Raw genomic sequence first — 21863 nt, 5'->3', positions numbered from 1 at the left:
AAGGGCAGATGAAGGCATATACCAAATTTCACAGTTGTTGGAGATTTCCTTGAGCACTCCCTTTTCCAGATTGTTTAAGAAGTTGAATAAAACCAGTTCCTGAAGGACTGCCCTTGCTGACTCCATCAGAAAAGTGCCCATTAAGCCCTACCCTTTGCTGCTTCTCCTCTAACAAGCTTTGAGTCCATAAAAGCACCTTTCTTCCTGTCCCATCCCAACTCAGTTCTTTAGTAGTCTTTGGTGCAAAACCTTGTTAAAGACTTTTCGGAGATCTGAATCTCTTCTGCCTGCTGGATCCCCCTTACCTATATGCTATCAACACCCTTGTAGAGCTCTGACAGGCTAGTGAGGCAGGCTTTTCCTTTGCAGTAGTCCTACTAACTTTTTTCCAACAGACTGTCTACATGCTCAGTGATTTTATTACTGTAGGCAACTTAGCCATTTTCCTAGGGATGGAAGTCAGACTCACTGGTCTCTAGGGAGACCCTTTGTATCAATGGGAATTACACTGGTACACCATCAGTCCTCTGGAAACAGGGCCAGCAGTTCTAAAAAATTGCACTGGAATTCTTTCAGGGCCCTTGTGCGAGTGTCACTTGGCCCTCGTGACTCACCCAGTAAGATGTCAGATCTGTCTAAGATCTGGTTTGGTCTAATACTTCTTATATGATTATTTGAAATCCATGTAGTTCCTCTGACCTCTCTGCTATGCAGTGCATCAGGTACGAGAATCTCCCCAGCATTGTCAGCAGTAAAGACCAATGTGAGAAATTCGTTGAGCTACTCTGCTATTACCTTAGCATCCCTGTGTGTCCCTGCTGTAGTTCTGTGTTTTATCTTCCTTTTCCAAGTCCACCTCCTTTCTTAGTATTGTGTCTGAGACAGCAACACTAGTTTTGTTTCAAAAATTTTTGGAGATGACCACCCATTTTTGCAATTATATCGTAGCATGTTTAAACTATAGTAAGAGTGAGACTTGTTTTAATTTCTTACTGTGTTTTTTTTTTTTTTAAAAAAAGAAACTGGTTGGGGAGGGAGCCCAAAATGTGTTTGACTGTTTTGGACCATGATCCTGGCTACAGATGACACACGGTCTATGCGTGTTCCACACTTTCTTAGATTTGATTAAAGTACAGCTTGCACCATTTCCCTGCGTTGAAGCCTGGGTAGATTATCCTGTGTTGAGTACAGTGTAGCCTTTGTTTCTAAGGTCATTTTTCTTTTGAAGGAAGGAAAAAGAAGCCTGATGGCAGCAAAACCTGCTTTGCAGACCGTTCCCAAGTGGATGACAGTTCTGAGGGAAACCAGCCTGATACTGAGCTCTCCGAGCTGGAGAAGGTAGTTACATACTCCCAGGGACTTGCGAGAAAGGCAGAAAAGAGGAGGCAACACAGAAGCATAAATAAAAACATTGAGAGAGGAGCTCTTAACTGCAGAAGTTAATTGCAGTTGAGAGTTTCAATTCTGCTTTCTGACATCTGCCTCCCATCTGAATTTTGAAAACTGGGTGCTGCAGAGGCCAGCCACTCTAGCAGACAGTATTGTTCAGGACAGTGCAACTGTGCAGATTTTCAGAAATGCTATTAGTTACTCTCTGGTTATGACTATGATAGGTTTCTATTTTTAACCCAGTTTTTCATCTCTCAAAATGTACAGATATGATAACTGAGTTAGATATAATAACAAAACAACTTAAGTTACAGGGAATAAAGAAAGTCTCCAATAGTTTGGGGAATGAACATGTCTAATCTTTCTTACCTGAGTACTGGTCACAGACTAGTCCTTAGATGCCATACTCTGTCCAAGTCTAGAAACAGAATGCAGAAATCCTGTTGTGAGGCAAATGTAGTGTACATTAGCTGCTATGACAGGGCCATGTGGAGCGAGTCTCTAAGAACTTTATTCGTCAACCAAAGGCTCCTCCAACATAGCAAGGCAGGCAGTTTACCGTCCTGGTATTTCTCAAAGAGAAAATTATTTGCCTTCATCTTTTGTGGTACTTATGGGCCAGTGCCTTTCACCAAGTCCAGAACGGGTTTCATGGTGGCTGTTGATTCACGGAAAGGAGATGGCAAAGATTATTCCAGTTTCATAGGTATTATTTTTCTTTTCAGAACACTTTTACTGCCTTGTGTAGTCCAAAATGAAAATGTTTCTGATTCTATGCACTAACTATTGGGAATTTTTCTTCATTCTTTTTCAACTTGGTGAGAAATATAGAAGACAGAGTGAAAGAAATAGCTTGCTTTGAGCTAGAGAGTCTTGTAGGAAGCTGATAGAAAAATACACTGGCAAAGAGCCTATTGTCACCAGAATGACACTGAATTAGTCATTGCCTTGGAAATGACAAGAGATAGTACTATAGGTCCCATCTTTTTACATGGTTTATCCTCTGTTAATGTGCAGCCCAGGCCACAAGCTTAATTCTGCCGTTTGCTTTTCAGACTGCTGCTGAAAGAGAGGCAGGAAACCCTCTGGCCCAGCTGCAGAGTTATCGCCCATACTTCCGAGAGTTAGACCTTGATGTGTTCACTGTATTGCACTGTGGGCTGCTGACAAAGTCTGTCCTGGACACTGAGATGCATACTGAGGTGAATGTAGTAGTGTAAAACCATACTGATATCGCTTTTTGTAATTGGCTTTCTCTGAGGCCTTGGCCCCTTTTGTTCTATTCAAATGGATAGAAACTGATGTTAAGAAGTGTTGATCCAGGGCTGTGAGCTGTGGGTGCCAGGAAAGAATTTGCCCCTCAAGAAACCAAGTACTTCAAAGCACTGAGATGAAAAGAACTTTCCTGAGAACAGTAGACATGGAGTATAGCAACTACATTAAAAATAATGCAATATAAATGTTGCATGGAAGGAAAAGATACCATGTAACATGTATAGACTTAACAGAAAGGAAGGGCCTTTAATATTGAATGCTGCTACATTCTAGCATGTTAAAAGCACTAAGAGGTGGCCAGCCTGTTGGAGAGATCCTCTGATATTTAACTAATGGTGCAAAAAGGCGAGTGTCTCAAGGCGTCAGCAGATGGGAAACTCGGCACAAATGTGGGATCGGTGTCATGGGTGTGCCCTCACAGGGCAGGGTCCTGTTTATCATCTGGGCACTTATATAAAACTGCATTAATATGGATATGGAAAGCAGAAGTGCTTAGTTTTATTACCCTCTTTGCAGGCAGACTGAGTCCATCTGGAGTCTAATTTTGTTATGCTACAGTAAGATTAGTAAAATGTGAAAAGTTCACAGCTTCCACCTTTTTTTGTATATAGCCACGGCCTTCGATTCTTCTTCCTCTGATATCTCTGTGTGTCCTGCTTAGTCTGAAAACCTTAACTTACAGGAACATAAGTTATATGCTCTTTAAGTCATATTAAAGCTAACTGAAAGACCTACAAAAGTTCATTAACATTCCAGTATCATCCCCTCTGGTCTTCATACTCCTTGGATTAGGAACAGGCTTTTGCTCTGTCTGCACAGTGTCGGCACAATTAGATTCTTTGGTTCTCCCCTCCTCTGTAGGTAGCGCTGAATGACTTGTGGGAGGCTGGAGTACTGCCTGGCCTGCTCTGAGAGCAGCTGTCTCTGTGTGTGCAGGACACGGGTCCTTTGGGAGACTGTTTGACAGATCTCTTGGGCTGTGTGGGATTATTTCAAATCACTTGTTGACTGTTACTCAATTGGTGTTGTGATTTGTGACTCCTTGGGCTCGAACCTCTTTTTTATCCCTATCATCCTAGTGGCATTTTGAACTTCAATGTGTAAATGGTTTCTCTCTCAGTGGTAGGATGTTACTGCCATTGCCTCTGCTGTGTTCAGGGTGCCAGGTTCACTTCACGCGTTGAGCAGCCAGAACCAATGATCCCATACCTGCAACAGGGGAGATGTATAACACTAGCACCTACCAAATTGGTCTCTGGTTGAGGTTCACTAGGTCAGCAGTCATAACTGGAAATGGAGGGGGTGGACTTGAATCTCAAGACACTGCAGTTAGGTGCTGAGTCCTGAAACTGACTGTTCTTTCATGTAATTGCAGGCTAGTGAAGTTGTGCAGCTGGGGCCCGCTGAACTTTTATTCCTTCTGGATGACCTGTGCTGGAAACTGGAACACGTGCTGACCCCAGGCCCCACAAGACGAGTGCCCTTCTCAAAGGCATGTACAGCAGCAACTGATGGGGAGAGACTGAGGCTGAGTACTCCAGTGGCCTGCAAGCCCTTCTTGAGAGAGATTATTTTCAGAAGTCACTGAAGGGTTAAATGGCATAAAACCCATCAATAGTGTGTCTGACCCCCAGCTGTGTGTCAGAGCAGCACTTGCCCTTTCAAAAGAGACTTCTGTACTGCTTACCTTGCTAAAGCGTTTGCAGCATCTGATTCTCTGTATGTTTCAGGAAAGGGTATGTAGCTAAGGGAGAGCCCTGTAGCCTTGAAACTCAGGTGCCTTCTCCTAGCCCAGCTTGGAGAGACTGGCTCTGCTGTGCAAGAAGTAGCTCAGGTTAGATGGCTACAGGAGTAGCTAGATCTCCATGAGAGAGGAGACTCAGTCCCAATTGCTCTACCTGGAGTCAAGTCTCCGAATACAGGGCAGAGGCTCCTTTTCTTGTTCTTCTTCTGCATCCTCTAAATAATGGGTGAGCTACACCAGCCAATGTTATTTTTAGAATGTCACCCTGACTGCTGTGACTCTTTCTTGCATTTCTGGCTGATGCTGCCAGGAAGAAAATAAACTTGTGTGGCCCAACGTGTTAAACTATAAGAAATTTACTACAACAGCCTGACTGACTCCTTAACTCTGTCGTCTTTTTTCTTGTCTCTGTAGCTGTCTTAATTCCCACACGCAGAGACTCTGTTCTCTTAGTGTTTGAGTAAAGTGTAAATGAGCTATGTGTTTCACATTAGTTTTATTCTTTCCATGAAATATTATCCATTTGTCTGAGAGTTGGAGCTGCTTGTTCAGCAGAAGCCAACTGCCTTACTCTGTGAGCCTCCCTGGCAAAGAGTATGACATCAGGAACTGCACAGCTCAGAAGCAATTTAAGTAGCAGCACTTCACATGAGGTTCTTCTCAGGTAAGACTGATGAAAAGACTTTAAACTTTTGAGTTTGCTGCAGGAGAGAGGCTACAAGGATGCTGGCTTTTCCCACCTGTGTCAGAAATCCCCTAAGGAAGTTGCTATGTATGTAGTCAAGCTACTAAAGCCGCTGTGTAATCACATGGAGAACATGCACAATTACTTCCAGGTTAGTGGGCAGCAATTTTGACTTGGAACTGTCAAGTTTTGTCACCTCTAAAGATATTTTTGGTTTTGTATGTGGGAAGGGAAGGAGAGTGGCTTTGGCTTCTTCTGTTTCTTTTTAAACACGGAAATTTATGTAAATAGAACATTGTGCCGTTATCTTCCCTTGGAAGAGTGTTTAATGAATGGTTTGTTCTGTATTTAAGGCAGTTGTTACAGAAAATCATGGTGTGGTAGATGGACCAAGAGTGAACATTCAGGAATACCAGCTGATGTCCTCTTGTTACCAACAATTGCTACTAACTTTTCGCTTCCTATTTGCTTGGTGAGTTTAAAGAGAAGAGTATATAGTCACAAAAATAAGTGAAGTCTGTTTATTGCTTCCTTTTCTTATTCCTTTTCTTCAAAATATTTGTACCCAGCAAATGGCCTGTCAGCCATGCAGAACAATACACTGCAGTGTCTGAAGACTTTTAAGAATGCACTTTTATAGTTATAACAAAGTCTGTTGTCTGACTCTGAACTGAATTAAAACTGTAGAGAATTAACAGTGGATGCAGAACAGCCTGAGGCATTGAACTGGCTAGAGTTCAGTGTGTTAATACACGTGGTTTTGAATTAAGATCAGCGTAAGCGGCACACCACCACACCTAGCTGCGCGATTCTCATTCAGCCTAGAAATCTTGGAATTTCTTACCCAGTAGGTCTCCCCTATCCCATGCTAAATTGTCACTGCCTGAATTCTGAGCAATGAATGAATTTCTTTTGCCAATGGGAAAGGATGAATGTGTACTTCATTGACAAAAAGCCTATGTTGTTGATGTACTGTTATCCACTTGAACTGGATTTATAAATGCCAAACCCAGTGATATATGTGCAGTCTGTATTTGACCTCTGCAGCCTCTAATGTAATCCAGGACGACATCATGGAAGCTTTTTCTGCAGCTTAGTTCTTCTAATCTTCTGTGTGTGGAAAGTGTTGTACTTTTGTTGTACTTCAGAAACAGTAGTGACTGTAAAAAAAATATATGACAAGGCAGTGGCAGAATGCAGATACATATGACTTTGGCACTCCCATACTTTGAATACTTAGTCATGAATATTACGTTCTCTGAAGTGCTTAGCAAAGTTTTCTGGGATTTTTTTTTTTTTTTTTTTTTGAATTCAAATCTTTCCTGTAAGACTGACTGAGTTCAGAGATGGTGCCTTGATGTCACATGCAAAGCAAACAGCTGATGACACCACTTCTGACCATTGGCTGCTGCTTCTTTCTGGAGTCTGCCTCCCCTGTTGGCCACTGTGGAGCCTCAGGGACTCTGACCCACTCTTGACTATTCCTGGACTGGTCATTTACTTGTTAACCAATATTAATATTGGTTGCTCCTGAGTCTGCCTATCTTGTAAACCAAAGAATCTGACCCATTTATTAGGCACCTGTAACAACAGGTGTAGCTCAAGATCAGTTTTGATGTTGAAGTTGGATAGAAAGTAACATAGTTCTGCTTTACTGTGGATCAGGCAGGAATGTGTTGGGGCCAGCTGTACAGCCTCTTAAGTCCAGCGACCAAGTTACAATTCCTTTTATGTAATTTAATCAAGTCCTCATATATATAATATGTTCTTACAGATTGTTAACTACTTTGCATGTTAAATGTGCACTTGAGCTTTATCATTATCAACTCCATGCATTCAGTCTATAGATCTAGAATGTGGACATATTTGAGCATTTCCAGCATGTACATCCTCAGTGAATGATTACACAGGAATCTGGTAGTTCAAGGGATCAGTGAAGGTCTATACAGTTTTCATGCCTGTTAGGCTTCTACTTGTTGTTTGAGAGGTTATCAGGCACTGTCACTGCATTTGAACTGTCATTAGACATCCTCTTTTTTCAGGTCTGCATAACCTTGTTCTAGTATACATATAGACTTCCACTTACAAGAAATGTCCTGTCCTTTCCAAGCCAGGGTCTGAACTCTCACTGAAAAGTTAGTATGATGTGTGCACAAGGTTTTCCATTCCCTGGAAAAGATAAAATGAATGTATATGATCCAAGTTTGCTGTCAAAATCGGTTTCCAGTTTCTTGGGTCTCCTATAATTTTCATATTGCTGGGCTCTTCTTGGTGTATCAAGCTTCTTTATTTTTCTTGTTGCAAATATATGCTCAGATATGCTTTTGCATTTGATAACTCTCCTAATTTGATGATGAACTGGTGTTTTTTCCACCCCCAGGAATGGGTTCTATCAGCATGAGAATACTGACTTGCTAAGGTCAGCCCTCCAGGTACTTGCAGACAGGCTAAAGCCAGAAGAGACAGAATTTCTTCTTCTTGAGCAGCTGATAAGGTAGGATCAAGCAGTTTTCTCTGTTTTTTTGTGGCATTTTGAATAAGTGTGTGTTTGACAAAACTGACTTACTGTCCATCAAGGTCAGGATTCTAAAATCTGGGTAGAAGAAATTGTGTGAAGATCCAGGCACAGTCTGAAACACTGAGTGGAAGATGCATGCACAAGGAATTTGATATCAGAAATACTTTGAAGCATGTATTTTGGTTAGAAATTCTTGTCTGGAGTCTGAAAAGCAGTTGGGAATCAAAGTCCTGTTGATTTGAAAGGTTCCTAAATGTCTTTGTAGCCTGGACTTGTGCCACTGCACAAGTGAAACCTATTTGATTGTACAATTATTGAAGAACAAACTAGGAATGGGGTGATACAAAATTGTGAAAGTTGTTTATAACTTTGGTGCAACCTCTGTTCCTCTCTTAAGGGAAAGGGAGGTAGACAGGCATAAGGAAATGGGTTATCTTCTGTTAGTTGCTGAAATCCAAAATGGTGTACATCATTAGTTGGAGCAACCTTTGCATTACTTTCTGTTGTGCTACTGTCCGGGAAGGTCTTGCAAAGACCAAACTGCCAGACTAATAAAAGCAAGTGCACTGAAGGTGTATGAAATAAGGAATGGGATGGAGCAAGGAAGCAGATCACATGGCTCAGCCTTTAAACCAAGGAGAGCTTTGTATTCATGGCAATGCATGAATGGCAATACATTCAAAGCTAATAGAAAGGAGCTACTGGATTATAAGATACGCATTAGTCCATGGATCTCATTTATATGCATGCTATTTGAGACTATGAAGTCAGTAGGATTCACAGAAGGAATAAATGCGTTCAGGGTAGTTAAAAGGCACTGCCAGAGACAAAACACTGGGCTAGTGAGACCTTGGATCCAAGCTGATCCTTTTTATTTATGTGTTTCTGGGAGATTACCCTATTTGCACTGTCTTTACCTTTTGTCTTTCCTGTCATCCCCAGTGAGAGTTTTCAGTATCTAGTGAATTTCCAGCAGAGTGTTCCCAGCTTTCAGTGTGCATTCACCCTTGCTCAGCTCCTGATTGCCATTGCTGAGAAACCGATGACCAGCTGGAAGAGAGAGAAAATAGGTAACATGTGAAGAACCTCTTCTCCTAGATTAGTTCTCATGCTGTCCTTTGCCTGGAAATCTTAAGTTCTGCCTCTGGAGTGCTTCTTATGGGGGAGAGATTTTCTGTAGGCATCCTGACAAGCTCACTAGGGTGAACAGTCCTAGCCATTAAATAAAAGGAACAACAGTAAGTGTACTGGATGCTCTTTGGTATTTGTTTTGCTGTGTCTCAGTCGCATGCATGAAGGCAGACTACAACTTCATTAGCTGGTGTTTTTAAAAGTCAGAGTCTCACGGCTTTTAAGATTTCTAAGGTTTCTAAGAACTAGTCTGCTGTTCAGTTTTGGCACCAGTTTAACCACTGATTATGGGGGTGATCACATACTAAATTGGATGTAACTTCCTAGTGCAAGCAGACTTGTCTCAGGATATTGTGAAAGTTCATTTCCAGAAATGATGGAAATGAACTATGCAAACATAACTGTTGCCTCGGGGCAGGAGGGAGGTAAGCGTATCTGTTCTTAGCACCATGCAACAAGTATTTTCAGTCAAGAGAACTGCTCTTCTCAGGGATTAGAACTAGCTCTGTAAAGGGACAGCATTCAAGCAGGTAAGGAATAGACATGCTTGCAAGGAATATTCAAGAAAACTATTTGTTCTCCATTTTGTTCAAACACAGAGTCACCCCTCTCAGCCATACATTGTCATGCTGAGACACCTCTAGTCTTTCTCAGATCCCCATAGCCACTCAGAATTGTAAATTCCCTCCTTTGTTTTACTATTTTACACAGTCCTGTGTTGGGAGAACTGCCCAACCAGTGTGCCAGGAAATAACTGATTTTAATTAATAATATCCTGTTGTTAACCATTTCTGCAAGAGACAAACAGCTTTGTGAGTAGTTTTGATTTATGAAATTTGTAAACTTTAAATTTGTTTGTTTCAATTTAATAATAAAAAGCTGTGGCCAAAAAGAAAACTCAGTTGTTATTGGAACTCCATTTCTAGAGACGGATGCCCTAAGGGTGGCCTATTGCCCTAATTAAAAAAAAAAAAAAAAAAAAGCAGTTGGCTCACTACATGAGCTACCAAAGAAACAGAACTTAACATAAGTTTGTCAGACAGAAATGGCCAGGGATAGATGACAGTTCTGATCAGAACAAGTATTCCAGACCAGGAACGCACTGGATGCGCATATGTTTTGTTATCATGATATGTGGCCTTACTGCTTTTTAGAGAGTATGCATTCTGAGTTACCAAAGTATGGGCATACTGGGGGGTAGAGTGAAGCTGTAATCTTTTGAAAAGCCATTTGGACACACCACCTTTGTATGGAAGAAGGAAATTGTCTTGGATTCTTGTAGAATGTGGGAAACAAAACACATCCAGATCTTTCTTTAAGTTATCCCTTATCTTTGACAGCTTCGCTAGCAAAGCAGTTCCTCTGCCAGTCATGGGTGAATCCCAATGGAGACCGAGAGAAGGGCAGCCAGTTCAACAGTGCACTGCATACTCTGCTCTGGTAAGGCTGGGCTGGCTTCTGTTAACAGCAGGTTGGCTACCAGCAGCTCCTTGTAAATAGCCTTGCATTGTGTGTCTGTCCAGGTTTTCTTGATGATTCAAGCCCCAGGACCCTTAAAACTAAATAGTGGGCCATGTACTGGGCTGATTTGCAAGGAAGCATGGTCCGGTTGATACTTTCTGCAAGCCTGTGTGGAAGACATGAGCAGTTCTTGAAAAACAAATTTGAAAAGCTTAATTTTAAAATAAATTATCATAAATAATCTTCTCAAGATAGAAAACATAGCTTGGACCCAAACTAACATTTGTATAATCACAGTTTTTAAAGTAGCCATATAAGTGATCTGGTTTTCTTGAATCTGAAAGAGAATTTAGTTACGATATGAACTTTCTGTTTTTTAGGTTGTCTCAAGCATTCTGAGACACTCTAAAGAATTTATTTCCTAGGTACAAGGGATCATGGTACTGTTGCTGTAGAGGGATGATCCCTCTCATTGTAACCCTCATACTTGCACAGTCTGGTCTACAGCACTGTTTTTACAGCATTAAAAGACAGTGATAGGAAGAATTCTGTTAGCCATTGGCCATAGAAGCATGCATAGACCTAATTTTTGCTAGATTATAGCTTGTCAGTATACATCAACACATCTGTATGTGTGTATAAATATGAATCTGGACCAAAGTGTCTATTTCTGCTGTCATTAAGCTTAAGGCTAATCAGCTCTCGCTAAAGTCAAGGAGAGCAGGACTGAGTCTTAGATCAAATACAAGAATGAGTGAATATTAAACCAAGGTATGCTTCAAATCCTGGTAGCTTTTAATGACATTACTGGGACAGTTCTAAGTGTTTGCTTTGGATTTCCAACAAGTGTTTGCCTTCGGCATCAGAATAAACTTGACAGTTTTAGGCCACGTGTTGCAGGTAGTGGAGAGTTCAAGGATTTGCTTCTTACTTTGCATAATATTTAATGATGAACTAAGCTGATGTTTGGGTTTAGTGTCTACCTGGAGCACACAGATAATATCTTGAAAGCCATAGAGGAAATCTGCAGTGTTGGTGTTCCTGAACTGATCAACTCTGCCAAAGATGGATGTTCTTCTACTTATCCCACTCTGAGCAGGTAATTGCATCAATATAGACCTTGAATTTCATGAGATGCACAATGGCAATTTCTGCTTTTTTTATATTTCATTTTCTTATTTTCTGGTCTCTCTTTTTATGTTATGGTTTCATGTTAGTACTGCTATGGGCAACACTGGGCATTTCTAAACTTTTTTTGGCAGTACACAATAGATCAGTACATAGTTAGCTTTAAATCAGGATGGAGTGTCCTTGTGCATTAGCACAATGTTGAGTTAATTATCTGTGAGCCATTTTAATTGCTGAATGAACTGCTTTCCATCATCAAGTATGTTGTTTCTTTCTATGCTACTGTGGTGGCATAAAGCATTCTAAAAGCGAGCCTCGGAGAGCTGGGGTGGCTGTGAGCAATCCTAGGCTGGTATGCAATGTGCAAATATACAAAGATTCACGGTGTTTCTGCTGTGAGCACAGGAATTTGAGAGCATGGTTTATGCCAGGATGGCCAAAGTTCCTGCCTTTAGGAACTACCAAAATCTTCTTAGGCTAACAGGTGCAAGCCTTACATTGTGCACCCTCCAGAGCTACGAAGGGGAGGAGGGTGTCTGTGTGTGATTCATCCTGGGGAAGTGATAGCGACTTTCCCCATCTGCCTAGGGGCTGGGCTAGAAATGCTGATGAGTCCTAGGGTCAATCTCCTGCTATTTCCTACTGAGAAGGGTGCCCAACTGAGCTGCCTTCAAGTTTTCCACATTGTTCAAGGACAAAAAGCCTATCTAGAGGCTCAGAGATGGCTTTCAGTTTTGCTCTTGCTTTCTCAACAGGCAGACATTCCCAGTTTTCTTCAGAGTAATGATGGCTCAGTTAGAGAATTCAATGAAAAGCATCCCAGCTGGGAAGCCATCGGACTCAAGTGAGGTAGGAAAACAAAAACATCTGAACTCTTCAAGGGCATAAAAACGTAAACTGTAAAGTGTATGTAGTTCAGACAGGAATTTACTGAACTTTGCCTAGGAAAGGTATTTAGATAGCTTAAAACTGATATACAGGATAATATATAGGTAGCATCCTTTTGTGGGTCTGCACATATCAAAAATCCAGTAAATCCAACAGAAGCTGTAACCAGAAAACAGGTGATAATCAGCAAAAGACTAAGCTGTGCAGCTGGTCCTGCACACCTGTGTGGGAGCGCAAAAGTATTTCCCAACCAGGAGCTTCTCTCAGAACTGAGGAATTGTGTTAATTTTTAGTAGTTTTAAGGCATGTGGGCACTGATCAGGCTAGAATTGCCCTCAAGTGGCTTTGCAGTGAAAAATCTGCCTCTGGTGAAGCTTTGTCCCTCTTTCTTAAACACCACTACCACCACTACCGCTTTGGGCTCTGGGCGTAGTGAATGCTGAGAGAGCATTCAGCAAGGTGAGCGGAAATTCACCATCTTGGTTACTGTGTTGTCCCCTTGCATCCCGTTAGGTGCAACTGGAGAAACTGTTACAGTGGAACATTGCTGTGCGAAATTTCCATATCCTCGTTAATTTGGTCAAGGTGAGGAGCTGGTATGTTCTTCTGACTTTCCCTTCAGATTCCCAGCAAGGCCCTGTGTATTCACACTCAAAAGTGCAAGGAAAAAAAGTGAAGTATGGTTTACTGGTGAAACAATCTGGAGATGGTAACTAAAGCCAGTCATAATATGTGTGCAAGGGTTCCCATTTAACTTTAATACTTCCTAATTCCTACAGCCTGCATATCCTGCTAACATAGCTTTCACATAAATAAAAAGTCTGTAGAAAGGCAGGATGATGTAAAGATGTGCAGGGAAAGGACTTAACGAAATCCCTAATCTGCTAGTACAGTGTCTTGTGTCTGACAGGATCCGCTGTCAGCTCTGTAAGAGGCAGGTGGAAGAAACCCTGCAGGTAACTCCAGAATAACATTTGACAGAAGGAAATATTCTCCTTATCTACTTAGAGGCCGGTTAATGCTCTGAACAGGAGACTTGGATTCCTGTCTGTAATCTGGCACAGAGCTTATATAACAGCCTGAGCTGCACTTGCTCTCCACAGTCATGTCCAGTCTTCCTTTGAGTCCTACCAAGACTTGCTGTCATCCTGTGGTGGTGAATTCCAGAGGCCAGCCCTACCGGATAAAATATTTCCTTTCATCAGTTTTAGAGCTAGTACATTCAGTGTCACAGAGTGTAACCATGTTTTGGGCAGAAGCCGGTCCAGCTGCACTTTTCTCTGTGCTTACAATGGTCATTACTGTATTTGTTTTTCCTGTATCTGCCCTGATGATCAGCTAGTCCAGCTTTTTCAGTCTTTATTTATGAGCTCTGGTGAATTGAGCTGTATTCTTCTGTTCAGCTGCATTCACTGGAGCCCGATCTGCACTCTAGATGTGCTCATGGCACCTGCATTCCAAGAGCATAAAGGGTAGAGCCGGCTCAGATAGTTCCTTTTTGCAGTCCGTAGCAGCACCATGGTACTTTTGCAGCATCTACTGATGTCTGCGTGCTGTGCTAGTTAAAGCCTTCGCTAGTTACAGAACTGGTCACAGACAAAAATATGATGCATACAACAGAAGAGAGCCTATAAGACAGCTGAGACCATCTATTTAGTTTCTTTGTTTGCTGTTGGACGACAGCTGTGTGTGACTTATGCACAGTGACATTTGGCACCTTTTCCCAGCTGATACAGTTAATTTAACAGTTAGATTATTTCCTCCAAAATACCTTACTTTGCTCATCTCAGTTTTGCTTTGGCTGCCATGTGATTACTTGCCTTTCAGCTGGACTGGATCTCTCAGGTCCCAAACTATTTAAGAATTTTCAGAGCAAGTTTGTCATCTGCAGAAGGTCCACCTTCCTGCTCCCTTTGTTTCAGATTGCTAAGCAACCGTTCATTCAAATACTTCAGTCTGTTGTTAATCTGCTCTCTCTTTTGACCCATATCCGTTTAAATACCTTAGCTAGTTACAATATTGTTGTCTTTTACTTTTTGTCATGCTTGTGTGATCAATGCAAAGGCACAGCACAGTGCCTTTGTGTACCAACCCTACACTTTGTTCAGTGACACCCATTACATTTCATGCACTTACCTGGTGCTCTCTATTGAAATTTGAAAAAGGATGTTGCCTCAGAACAGCACTCCTCTAATGAAGGGCATGTAACCAGCAGAGTGCTATTTTTAACTGGCTGCTGTGCTTCCATTGTTTCCTTTAAGCTTGTGAATTGATCTGGCTCTTTTTTTTTTTTTTCCTCTTGTCTAAGTAGGTATTTGACAGCAGACCTGTACTCAGCATCTGCCTGAAGGTAAGCAAGAACTCAAAACAATTGAAGAGAGCAGTTTAAGTACCATCTTTCTTGAATCATTGCCTGCAGTGGAGTAGAGAGTGGTTACAGGATTCTCTGATAAAAGCAGATACTGTTTTTTATATATTTAACTGTCTTCTGCTAATCCTCCTTGAATGGCTTGACTGCAAAGACTTCCTGCAAGTGGCATTATGGACTCTAGACCCTTTCTCCTCACTCCTCTCCATGGTATTCTAAATCAGAGGAGACATCACAGCAGGCAGATCTCCGCTGAAGATGAGAAAGGTCCTGTGTCCCTTTGCAGCTCTCCCTTTTCTGGCTGGGACTCGTATAGTAACTTTGTCATGTTGTATTTATCAGTTTTGTTCCCAGTTTGCTAATGAATAAAACCAGGGATGTGTACAAGGATGAGACCTTGTCCTACTAACCTCTCTCTTTCTAGTGATTAAAGCAGGACTCTTTACTGATCCTGTACATCCAAGTACAGCCTTTACATAAATATAGCCTTTAATAAGAACTCTAAGAGAGAACAGTCTCCAAGGTAGCTTGAAAGAATGTGTCATTATCTTGTTTGACTTAGTGATGGTTCTTTGAAAAGGAATTTAAACCTGCCTTCTGAAATGGCTAAATATAGTTTATAATTTATAAGAATTTATCATTCTTTTATAGTATGGCCGTCTCTTTGTAGAAGCGTTTCTGAAGCTTGCCATGCCTCTCCTGGACTACAGCTTTAAAAAGCACAGGGTAAGCATTTTGGAGACAGAACTGTCTGAAACCAGTTGGGAAGCTAAAGCAAGAACACAAGCAGCTCTTTGCTTGTTGTATTATAGCAACTCCAGCTAGCAGTGGCAGACCTATGGGTCATAGTGATATGGTCTGTATTTAAAAAGTTCACTCACTTGGCTGGATGCACATGGAAAAAAGCTGGATTTGTCACTGTTGTTTTGTAGTCAACTGCAAAGACAGCCTGCACTACCCCTCTTCCCAGCTTTTGCTGTCCACACAATAAATTATTTCAGAGCTGAGCCAAGCAGTCTGCAAGTCTCTGGCTTTGCATCACCTAGCAGTCAAGGGTGTTGAACAGTCCTTAGAACACAGAGAAATGAGTATCAATACCCACCTTTTTTTTATAACAGCTGCTTTGTTGAAATCAAAGCACCTGTTCTAGGGAGAAAGGTAAGGATTAGGTGGCAAAGAACTGGAAGAGAACAATGTTTTGTCCCTCTTCTATCACTGATGCTTCATTGACATTAGCCTTCAAGACATTCAAAACATCTAAGCATTAATAGCACTTCATGGCTTATCTACTTGTGTCATCAGCCAAAGGCTTTGAGATCACAGTCACAGTGTGAGGGCTTAAGTCCTGCAATACTTCAATACTTTTTATCATGTTGGCATCCCATAACCTTATGTGCTGCACTGTCAGCAATCGTTCCCATTCAAGTTTGCTGCATTTCTGCATCCTTGTCCTCCATTCCCTCCTTTTCAAGGACCCTTCTCTGCTTTGACTGGAAGTCAACCTGAAGTTATGGAAGGCACCACAGAGACAGTTTCTGAGCAGCTAAGTGCAAAGAGTTCCACAGCAGCTACCTCCTTGGCTAAAAAAGGGAGGTTGGCAATGTATCCTGTATTTCTGAAGCTGACAGCCTACATCCTGAAGTTCAAATTCAGGATAGTGTTCTTGATATTCTTCCAGTTGTTCAGGAAGTAGATTCATTATTTGTCCTCTGCCTTCAGTATGTATATTGTTGCATAACAGTAAAACTATCCTATTCTACAAACTTAAGGTCAGCAAAGTCTGATGTGCTGTCAGATACCTGTGACTGACTTGGTTCAACACATGACTGATGCTTACTATACAGAGATTCCTGTCTCTGGTCACATGTTGGCATGATACTTGCCTGTCCAGCCCTTTCTCAGCAAACAGATCACCATTGCCTAACCTGTCAAGGACTCCACTCTTGTGATTGGACTGCTTTGCTGCTAGCACAGGAATCTCTTTCAACTTCAATCTCCTTCAAAAGTTATCACCACAAATGTCTCTCAAAGAGTAGGAAGCCTGCTTGAGTAGTCAGGTTGCTCAGGGCTAGTGTTATCGAGAGGGACAATGTCTTTGCAGTATTTTTTGGAGCTTTGAGCAGTACAACATGCACATGAGTGGAGATGGACAGACCAACTTTACTGCACTTCATGGCAAGTAAGAATGGTTCACCGAATTCCCCCTGCTTTGTTGCAAGGCGATCCAATTTTGCCAGTAAGACTCATTCTTTGGCTTAGTCTGCACAACTTGTCTAACTTTCTAATAGATAACTCCTTTGCATTGCACTGTTCTTATGGATGTTTTGGAGGGAATGAGGTTATCAAATAGAGAACTAGTCACTACCACTGGACAACAGAAAATGCCATGTACTTTGCTTAAGAGAGAGAATTGTTCAGGATTCATGTTGGATGCATTTCAAATACCATGGTCTAGCAATATATTTTCCCTCTGCTTTCCTTGTTTCTGAAGGTTGTGTTCAAGGTAAGATTGGACAAGTTTGTCTTGATCCTAAGTGTCCCACTTTGGCTGATGTGGTTTGGTTCCAAAGTCTGATGCAAAACAAGATTCAGCTCAAAATGCTTGGCCTGATAATGCTTATGATGTGTATGGTCAGACTTTCATTACTGGTTACTTGACTATATGCACAGTGCAGGTTTCCTATGACCTCATCCAATTTGTCTGATGTTTTCTGCATGCATACATCATACCTTTGAAAGGGTTATTAGGATTAATACTATTTTAATATTCTTGTTTGCATTATGGGCAGTGACTTGCAGATCTACTTCTTTATTACAGGATGACGTGCAGAGTTTGCTGAAAACCTTGCAGCTGAGTACCAGACAACTTCATCACATGTGTGGCCATTCCAAAGTAAGATAAGCTCTAATTGCAGTGCAAACTGCTGTCATAAGGAAGACTTATTTCCCTTCCACTGCTTTTCCAGACCATAGGCAGGTTCTACTTTCAGGCTTCCAACAGTATCAGTGCAGGCAGAAACTCTCAGAGGAGGAGAAATAGCCTTGGTTGATGGACAGAAGTTGAAATATTTGATGTGGAAGTGGCTGAGTTGGATATCAGATCAGGTTAGCATGCTCTGTTTTTTAGGACAGAGGTTATTGACATTTTTGGTTGTTGGCATCTGTAAGCGGGTATTTCTGAGAACACAAACTAAGACCTTAGAGGCAGCATTTGCCTTGCGTAAAATATGAATGCCAGATCAATAATATGGGAGAGAAGCATTGGCAGAGATGAACAGCCTTATAAGTCAAAAGAATCAGCAGCAGGAGTTCAACAAGGGGAAAACTTTACTCAAAATCCTCTTATGATGCCTTTTTGGCATTATTACATTGACATTATTACCAGAGAAAAGGGTAAAGGCAGTGGATTATACTGGTGACACCCAAACCAGTCTGCCAGTCTCTCGTAGGGGACTGGCAGGAGGGAAGGGGGAGAGGACTAACAGCCTGCTTCCAGTGCGGAGAGCCAGTGCTTGTTGCCAGAGATGATCGTGTGGGGAAATGCAGTTAGAGGGAATTTCACATGCGTGATGCTTTCTTCCTGTTAGACTCCCAAGAGGACCAAGAATACATGTTCTAGAGGGGAGCTCTGCCAAAGTAGTTGAAGGGAGGTCAGCTATTAGCATGGCTCCCCAGGCTAGATTTGCTAGTGATTTAGTGCGCAGCCAGCAGCAGGAACATAAAAGTCTAGGTGAAGATCAGAACATGCCACTGCAGTCATCAGCATAGGGAAGTACCTATCTAGTCAGCTTGGTGACTTGGAACCTGGCACAAACCCTGGAGATGCTGAAGAGCCCTGCTGATGTTTGAAAGTGAAATCCCTGTGCCCTCTGAAGTCACAGTTCACCTTGTAAACAAGATGACATCTCTGCAGCTTGTAATCAGGGTGTTTGTCTTTGCACTTGACCAGCATTTTCAAGTGCTGTGTTGATAAATAAGCTGCCCTGCATCCAAAACAAGAAAGCACAACCCATAGTTCCTATTAGCATATAACTGCAGTTCATGAATACTGCATTTTACCACAGCTTTTGTTATCTGTTGCAATCTGATTAGGTCTCTATGCCACATCTTTCTGCAAGAATAAGAAGGCAGGAGCTGAGTCGAGGCAAATCAATGTATGCAATGAATGCTCCATTTCTGTTTGAAGAAGATTTGATGCTGACATTTTTGTTAAACCAGTCTTGATTTTCACTTTGATATAAAATCAGTAGTTACTCACTGACATACCATGCAGCATTATCTAAGATTTGCTAGTCTTCCTCAACAGGGGTACCTTTAAAGAGCATTTCACAGTAGACAGTAGCACTCAGCTTCACCTATATCTTCCTAAGTCTTGCCAAGATCCAGGGAGCACAGTAATGTTGATAGGGTGTCATTAGTGAGGTCTTCCCTGATTTGGTTCTGGTTATGACTGCTAGGTCCAGGGAACAGATTGCTGTTGGTGCTGAGCTGCTATTCTCTGTTGGCAGAACGTGAAGGAAAGCAGTGCTGCCTCCTTTCCTATACACATCTTGAACTTTTTCAAGAAATGAAGCTTATCAGATTTCAGCCTAGAGCTAATGAGAGCACCTAATGCAAGAAGGGTTGCATAGCATTTTCATGAAAGAACTTGTGCACAAAGTGATTGCTTATGCTTATGGCAGGTTGTCTGGTTTAGTGATGACTCTGTTCTGTGCTGCAGATTCAAGACTAGCAGGAAGACACTGCTCAGACAGGCACACTCACCTGGAGCTAAATCTCATGCAATACCTGGCATAGAAGCTCTTCCTCAGCTGATTTTTGCTTAGAGCAACTCTATCTGTTCCCTCCTGTCCTAGTTCTCCAAAAGCCAGTGCTGCTTTGGTCTGGACAAGTTGGATTTGGAGCTAATAGTACAAACATGTTTTAAGTAGCTAATGTTCTGGGTATGGAAATCTGGTCCAATTTATGGAAGTGTGTAACTTGTAAGGCACATTTTTCTAGCCCTCTTTCAGAGTCCCATAAAATCACCAAAGAATACTGCCACCATCTATTCCAGCATCCCATGACTGTACTGTGCCAGGTGAATGCTGATTGCAATGGCAGCTACTCCCACTGTTTCTGGACTATACTGATGCATTTCTACAGCAGTTCTCACTGACCCTCAGAAACTGCATGAGACAGTGAGCAGGGAACAATTGTCATTACAGTGGTTTGTTCAACACCTTTCTCACTCTTTTTTTGCTGTGCTTCAGAATCCAGTAATTTCCTGATATGAAACTTGCTGCAGGATTAGTTTGCAGCTTTTGGCTATCAGCAAGTAGCTACCTCCTTTCCTAGGCAGGTAGTTTCACAGTTTGGCTACTTGTAGCATTGCTTTTTGCTGTGAATTGGCGCTGTTTGATTGTCCATTGTTGAACTACATAGATAGCTCTGCTAGTTCACCAGAAATTGCTTGTATGCAAGAGTCAGACTTATGCACATTATCAGTTGCACATGCCACCAGCACCAGTAGCACTGCAGCTTCCAGATATTTGTGTGCATGCAAGCTGTGGCTGCAGTGAGCAAGAGTGACAAGCAGTGTGAGATCTGCCTGAGAAGAGCTTTGTGTTGCTGTTCTTGGAAAACAGAGCAAGTGACACCAGTCTGTCGCTGAGATGATGGAGCAACTGAAAAGCAGATTCTCAAAAGAATTTCTCAAGTGTCAGCAGAATTCATCTGATTTATGTGGAGGAGTTACTGGCCTCTCTCAGGAGTTCATGAGAAAAGCTGAGGCTCCTTCTATTTTTATCCAGAGTCGATATGGCTGTTGGGATTGTTGCAAGGAATCATTTTGCCTTTAGACAAAATGCATATCTCAGTTTTCTTTTTAAAAAGCAGATATGAAAGAGTTTGGCCAAGAAATGACACAGTCTGGCCAAACTTTGTGGGGGTCATGGTCCTTCCCACCCATCTGTATAACCATGGCTTGGATTAGCACAGCTTCTGGTAATCATTACAAACACAGTGTCATTCGCTAATGAAATTCTCTCCCCAGCCTGAGTCTATACTGCCTGTTTTTTTTTTTTTTAATAGCAAGAAAACCTAAGCAAGAATCAAGTGTAACCATATTGTACTGTTTCATATTTAGATTCGCCAAGATATTGGACTGACCAACCATGTGCCTTTGTTGAAGAAGTCACTGGAACAATTTGTGTATCGAGTAAAAGCAATGCTGGCGTTCAACCACTGCCAGGAAGCGTTTTGGTTGGGCATCCTTAAAAATCGGGATCTTCAGGTGAGAAACACTGTCCTGCCTGGGGCAGTTAAAAACTGGGAAAGGACAAAGGTCACCCCATCCAGACAACTGTAACTCTGTCCTTATGCACAAGTAGAGTGATAATGCCACAGTGTGACCATAGTAGTGTCATGTCTAGTGCAGCAGAAGGAAGCATTTTATTTAACCATTTCAAGGGGCACACATGGCCTATTGCTACACGTCTGGGGGCTCCCTCACAGTAAGGCTTCCACGCTTAAGTGATTGATTTTTATTTTTTGTAACAATGAGTATAGGGGATCCTTCCTTTTGGTGGTAAGAACTATGTGCAAAGAAGGGAAGAGATAAAGGCCATTTGAACACCTTTCTACATGCACTTTCTTGTATTTATGTTCTAATAGAAACCAGTCCTGACCATTTTCTTCCTCCTTTGCTGTAGAAGCATGATGACCAAAACAAAGGCTGCTTTTTACTCAAAGTTGTTTATTTGGGATCGTAACCAAATGCTGCTTTCTTCCATTCTGCCATGCTTTGACTGTTTCACATAAACTCAATACAGATTTTTTGCATTTAACTTAGGGAGAAGAAATCTTGTCTCAAGCTTCCGAGGAAAGGGATTCCAATGAGGAGGACTCTACTGAAAATACTGCTGAGGTACTTCTTTACAGGCACCAGTACCTGTTGCTTTTAGCTACTTCTGCCACTGGTTAAAACTGTTACTATAATGCAGAGAAAATGGGGGGAAAATACCAGAGCTCTACTGTCACATGATGCAGCTTCCTCACCGGATCTGCCAACTCACTTAACTCATTTAAAAACACCAGAGCAAGTAAAACCCTGAGACATCAAGCTGATGCCCACTGCTCTGGTTATAGTAATTATAACTATTTATTTCATGATGAGGTAGGGGCCTGGTAAGCTGGGATGTCCCCCTTAGGCGAGTGAAAACCCGAGGAAGCCGGGGGGGGAGGGGGGGGAGCAGGGGCATCCTTTGCAGCCTCGCAAGGTGGCGTGCTCACGTTA

At 41.9% G+C, this 21863-nt stretch overlaps 1 protein-coding gene across 1 annotated transcript in view; it reads left to right on the top strand.

Annotated features, from left to right (window-relative positions):
- Window positions 1–21551, top strand: part of FANCD2 (FA complementation group D2) — a 57132-nt gene extending 35581 nt beyond the window's left edge. Inside the window, exons 28-43 of the mRNA XM_026084927.1 lie at window positions 1229–1338; window positions 2445–2591; window positions 4040–4156; window positions 5116–5244; window positions 5447–5565; window positions 7474–7587; window positions 8554–8681; window positions 10083–10182; window positions 11180–11302; window positions 12087–12180; window positions 12733–12804; window positions 14531–14569; window positions 15239–15313; window positions 17406–17480; window positions 20715–20861; window positions 21420–21551. Coding sequence (XP_025940712.1) covers window positions 1229–1338; window positions 2445–2591; window positions 4040–4156; window positions 5116–5244; window positions 5447–5565; window positions 7474–7587; window positions 8554–8681; window positions 10083–10182; window positions 11180–11302; window positions 12087–12180; window positions 12733–12804; window positions 14531–14569; window positions 15239–15313; window positions 17406–17480; window positions 20715–20861; window positions 21420–21551 — 1721 coding nt within the window. The remainder of the gene's footprint in view (window positions 1–1228; window positions 1339–2444; window positions 2592–4039; window positions 4157–5115; window positions 5245–5446; window positions 5566–7473; window positions 7588–8553; window positions 8682–10082; window positions 10183–11179; window positions 11303–12086; window positions 12181–12732; window positions 12805–14530; window positions 14570–15238; window positions 15314–17405; window positions 17481–20714; window positions 20862–21419) is intronic.
- The last annotated feature ends 312 nt before the right edge of the window (window positions 21552–21863 follow it).

The sequence above is a fragment of the Apteryx rowi genome, unplaced genomic scaffold, assembly GCF_003343035.1.
Source record: "Apteryx rowi isolate R43461 unplaced genomic scaffold, aptRow1 scaffold_655, whole genome shotgun sequence".
Taxonomy (NCBI): domain Eukaryota; kingdom Metazoa; phylum Chordata; class Aves; order Apterygiformes; family Apterygidae; genus Apteryx; species Apteryx rowi.
The sequence above is the reverse complement of the archived record's forward strand: the minus strand, read 5'-3'. Positions and strand labels throughout refer to the sequence as shown.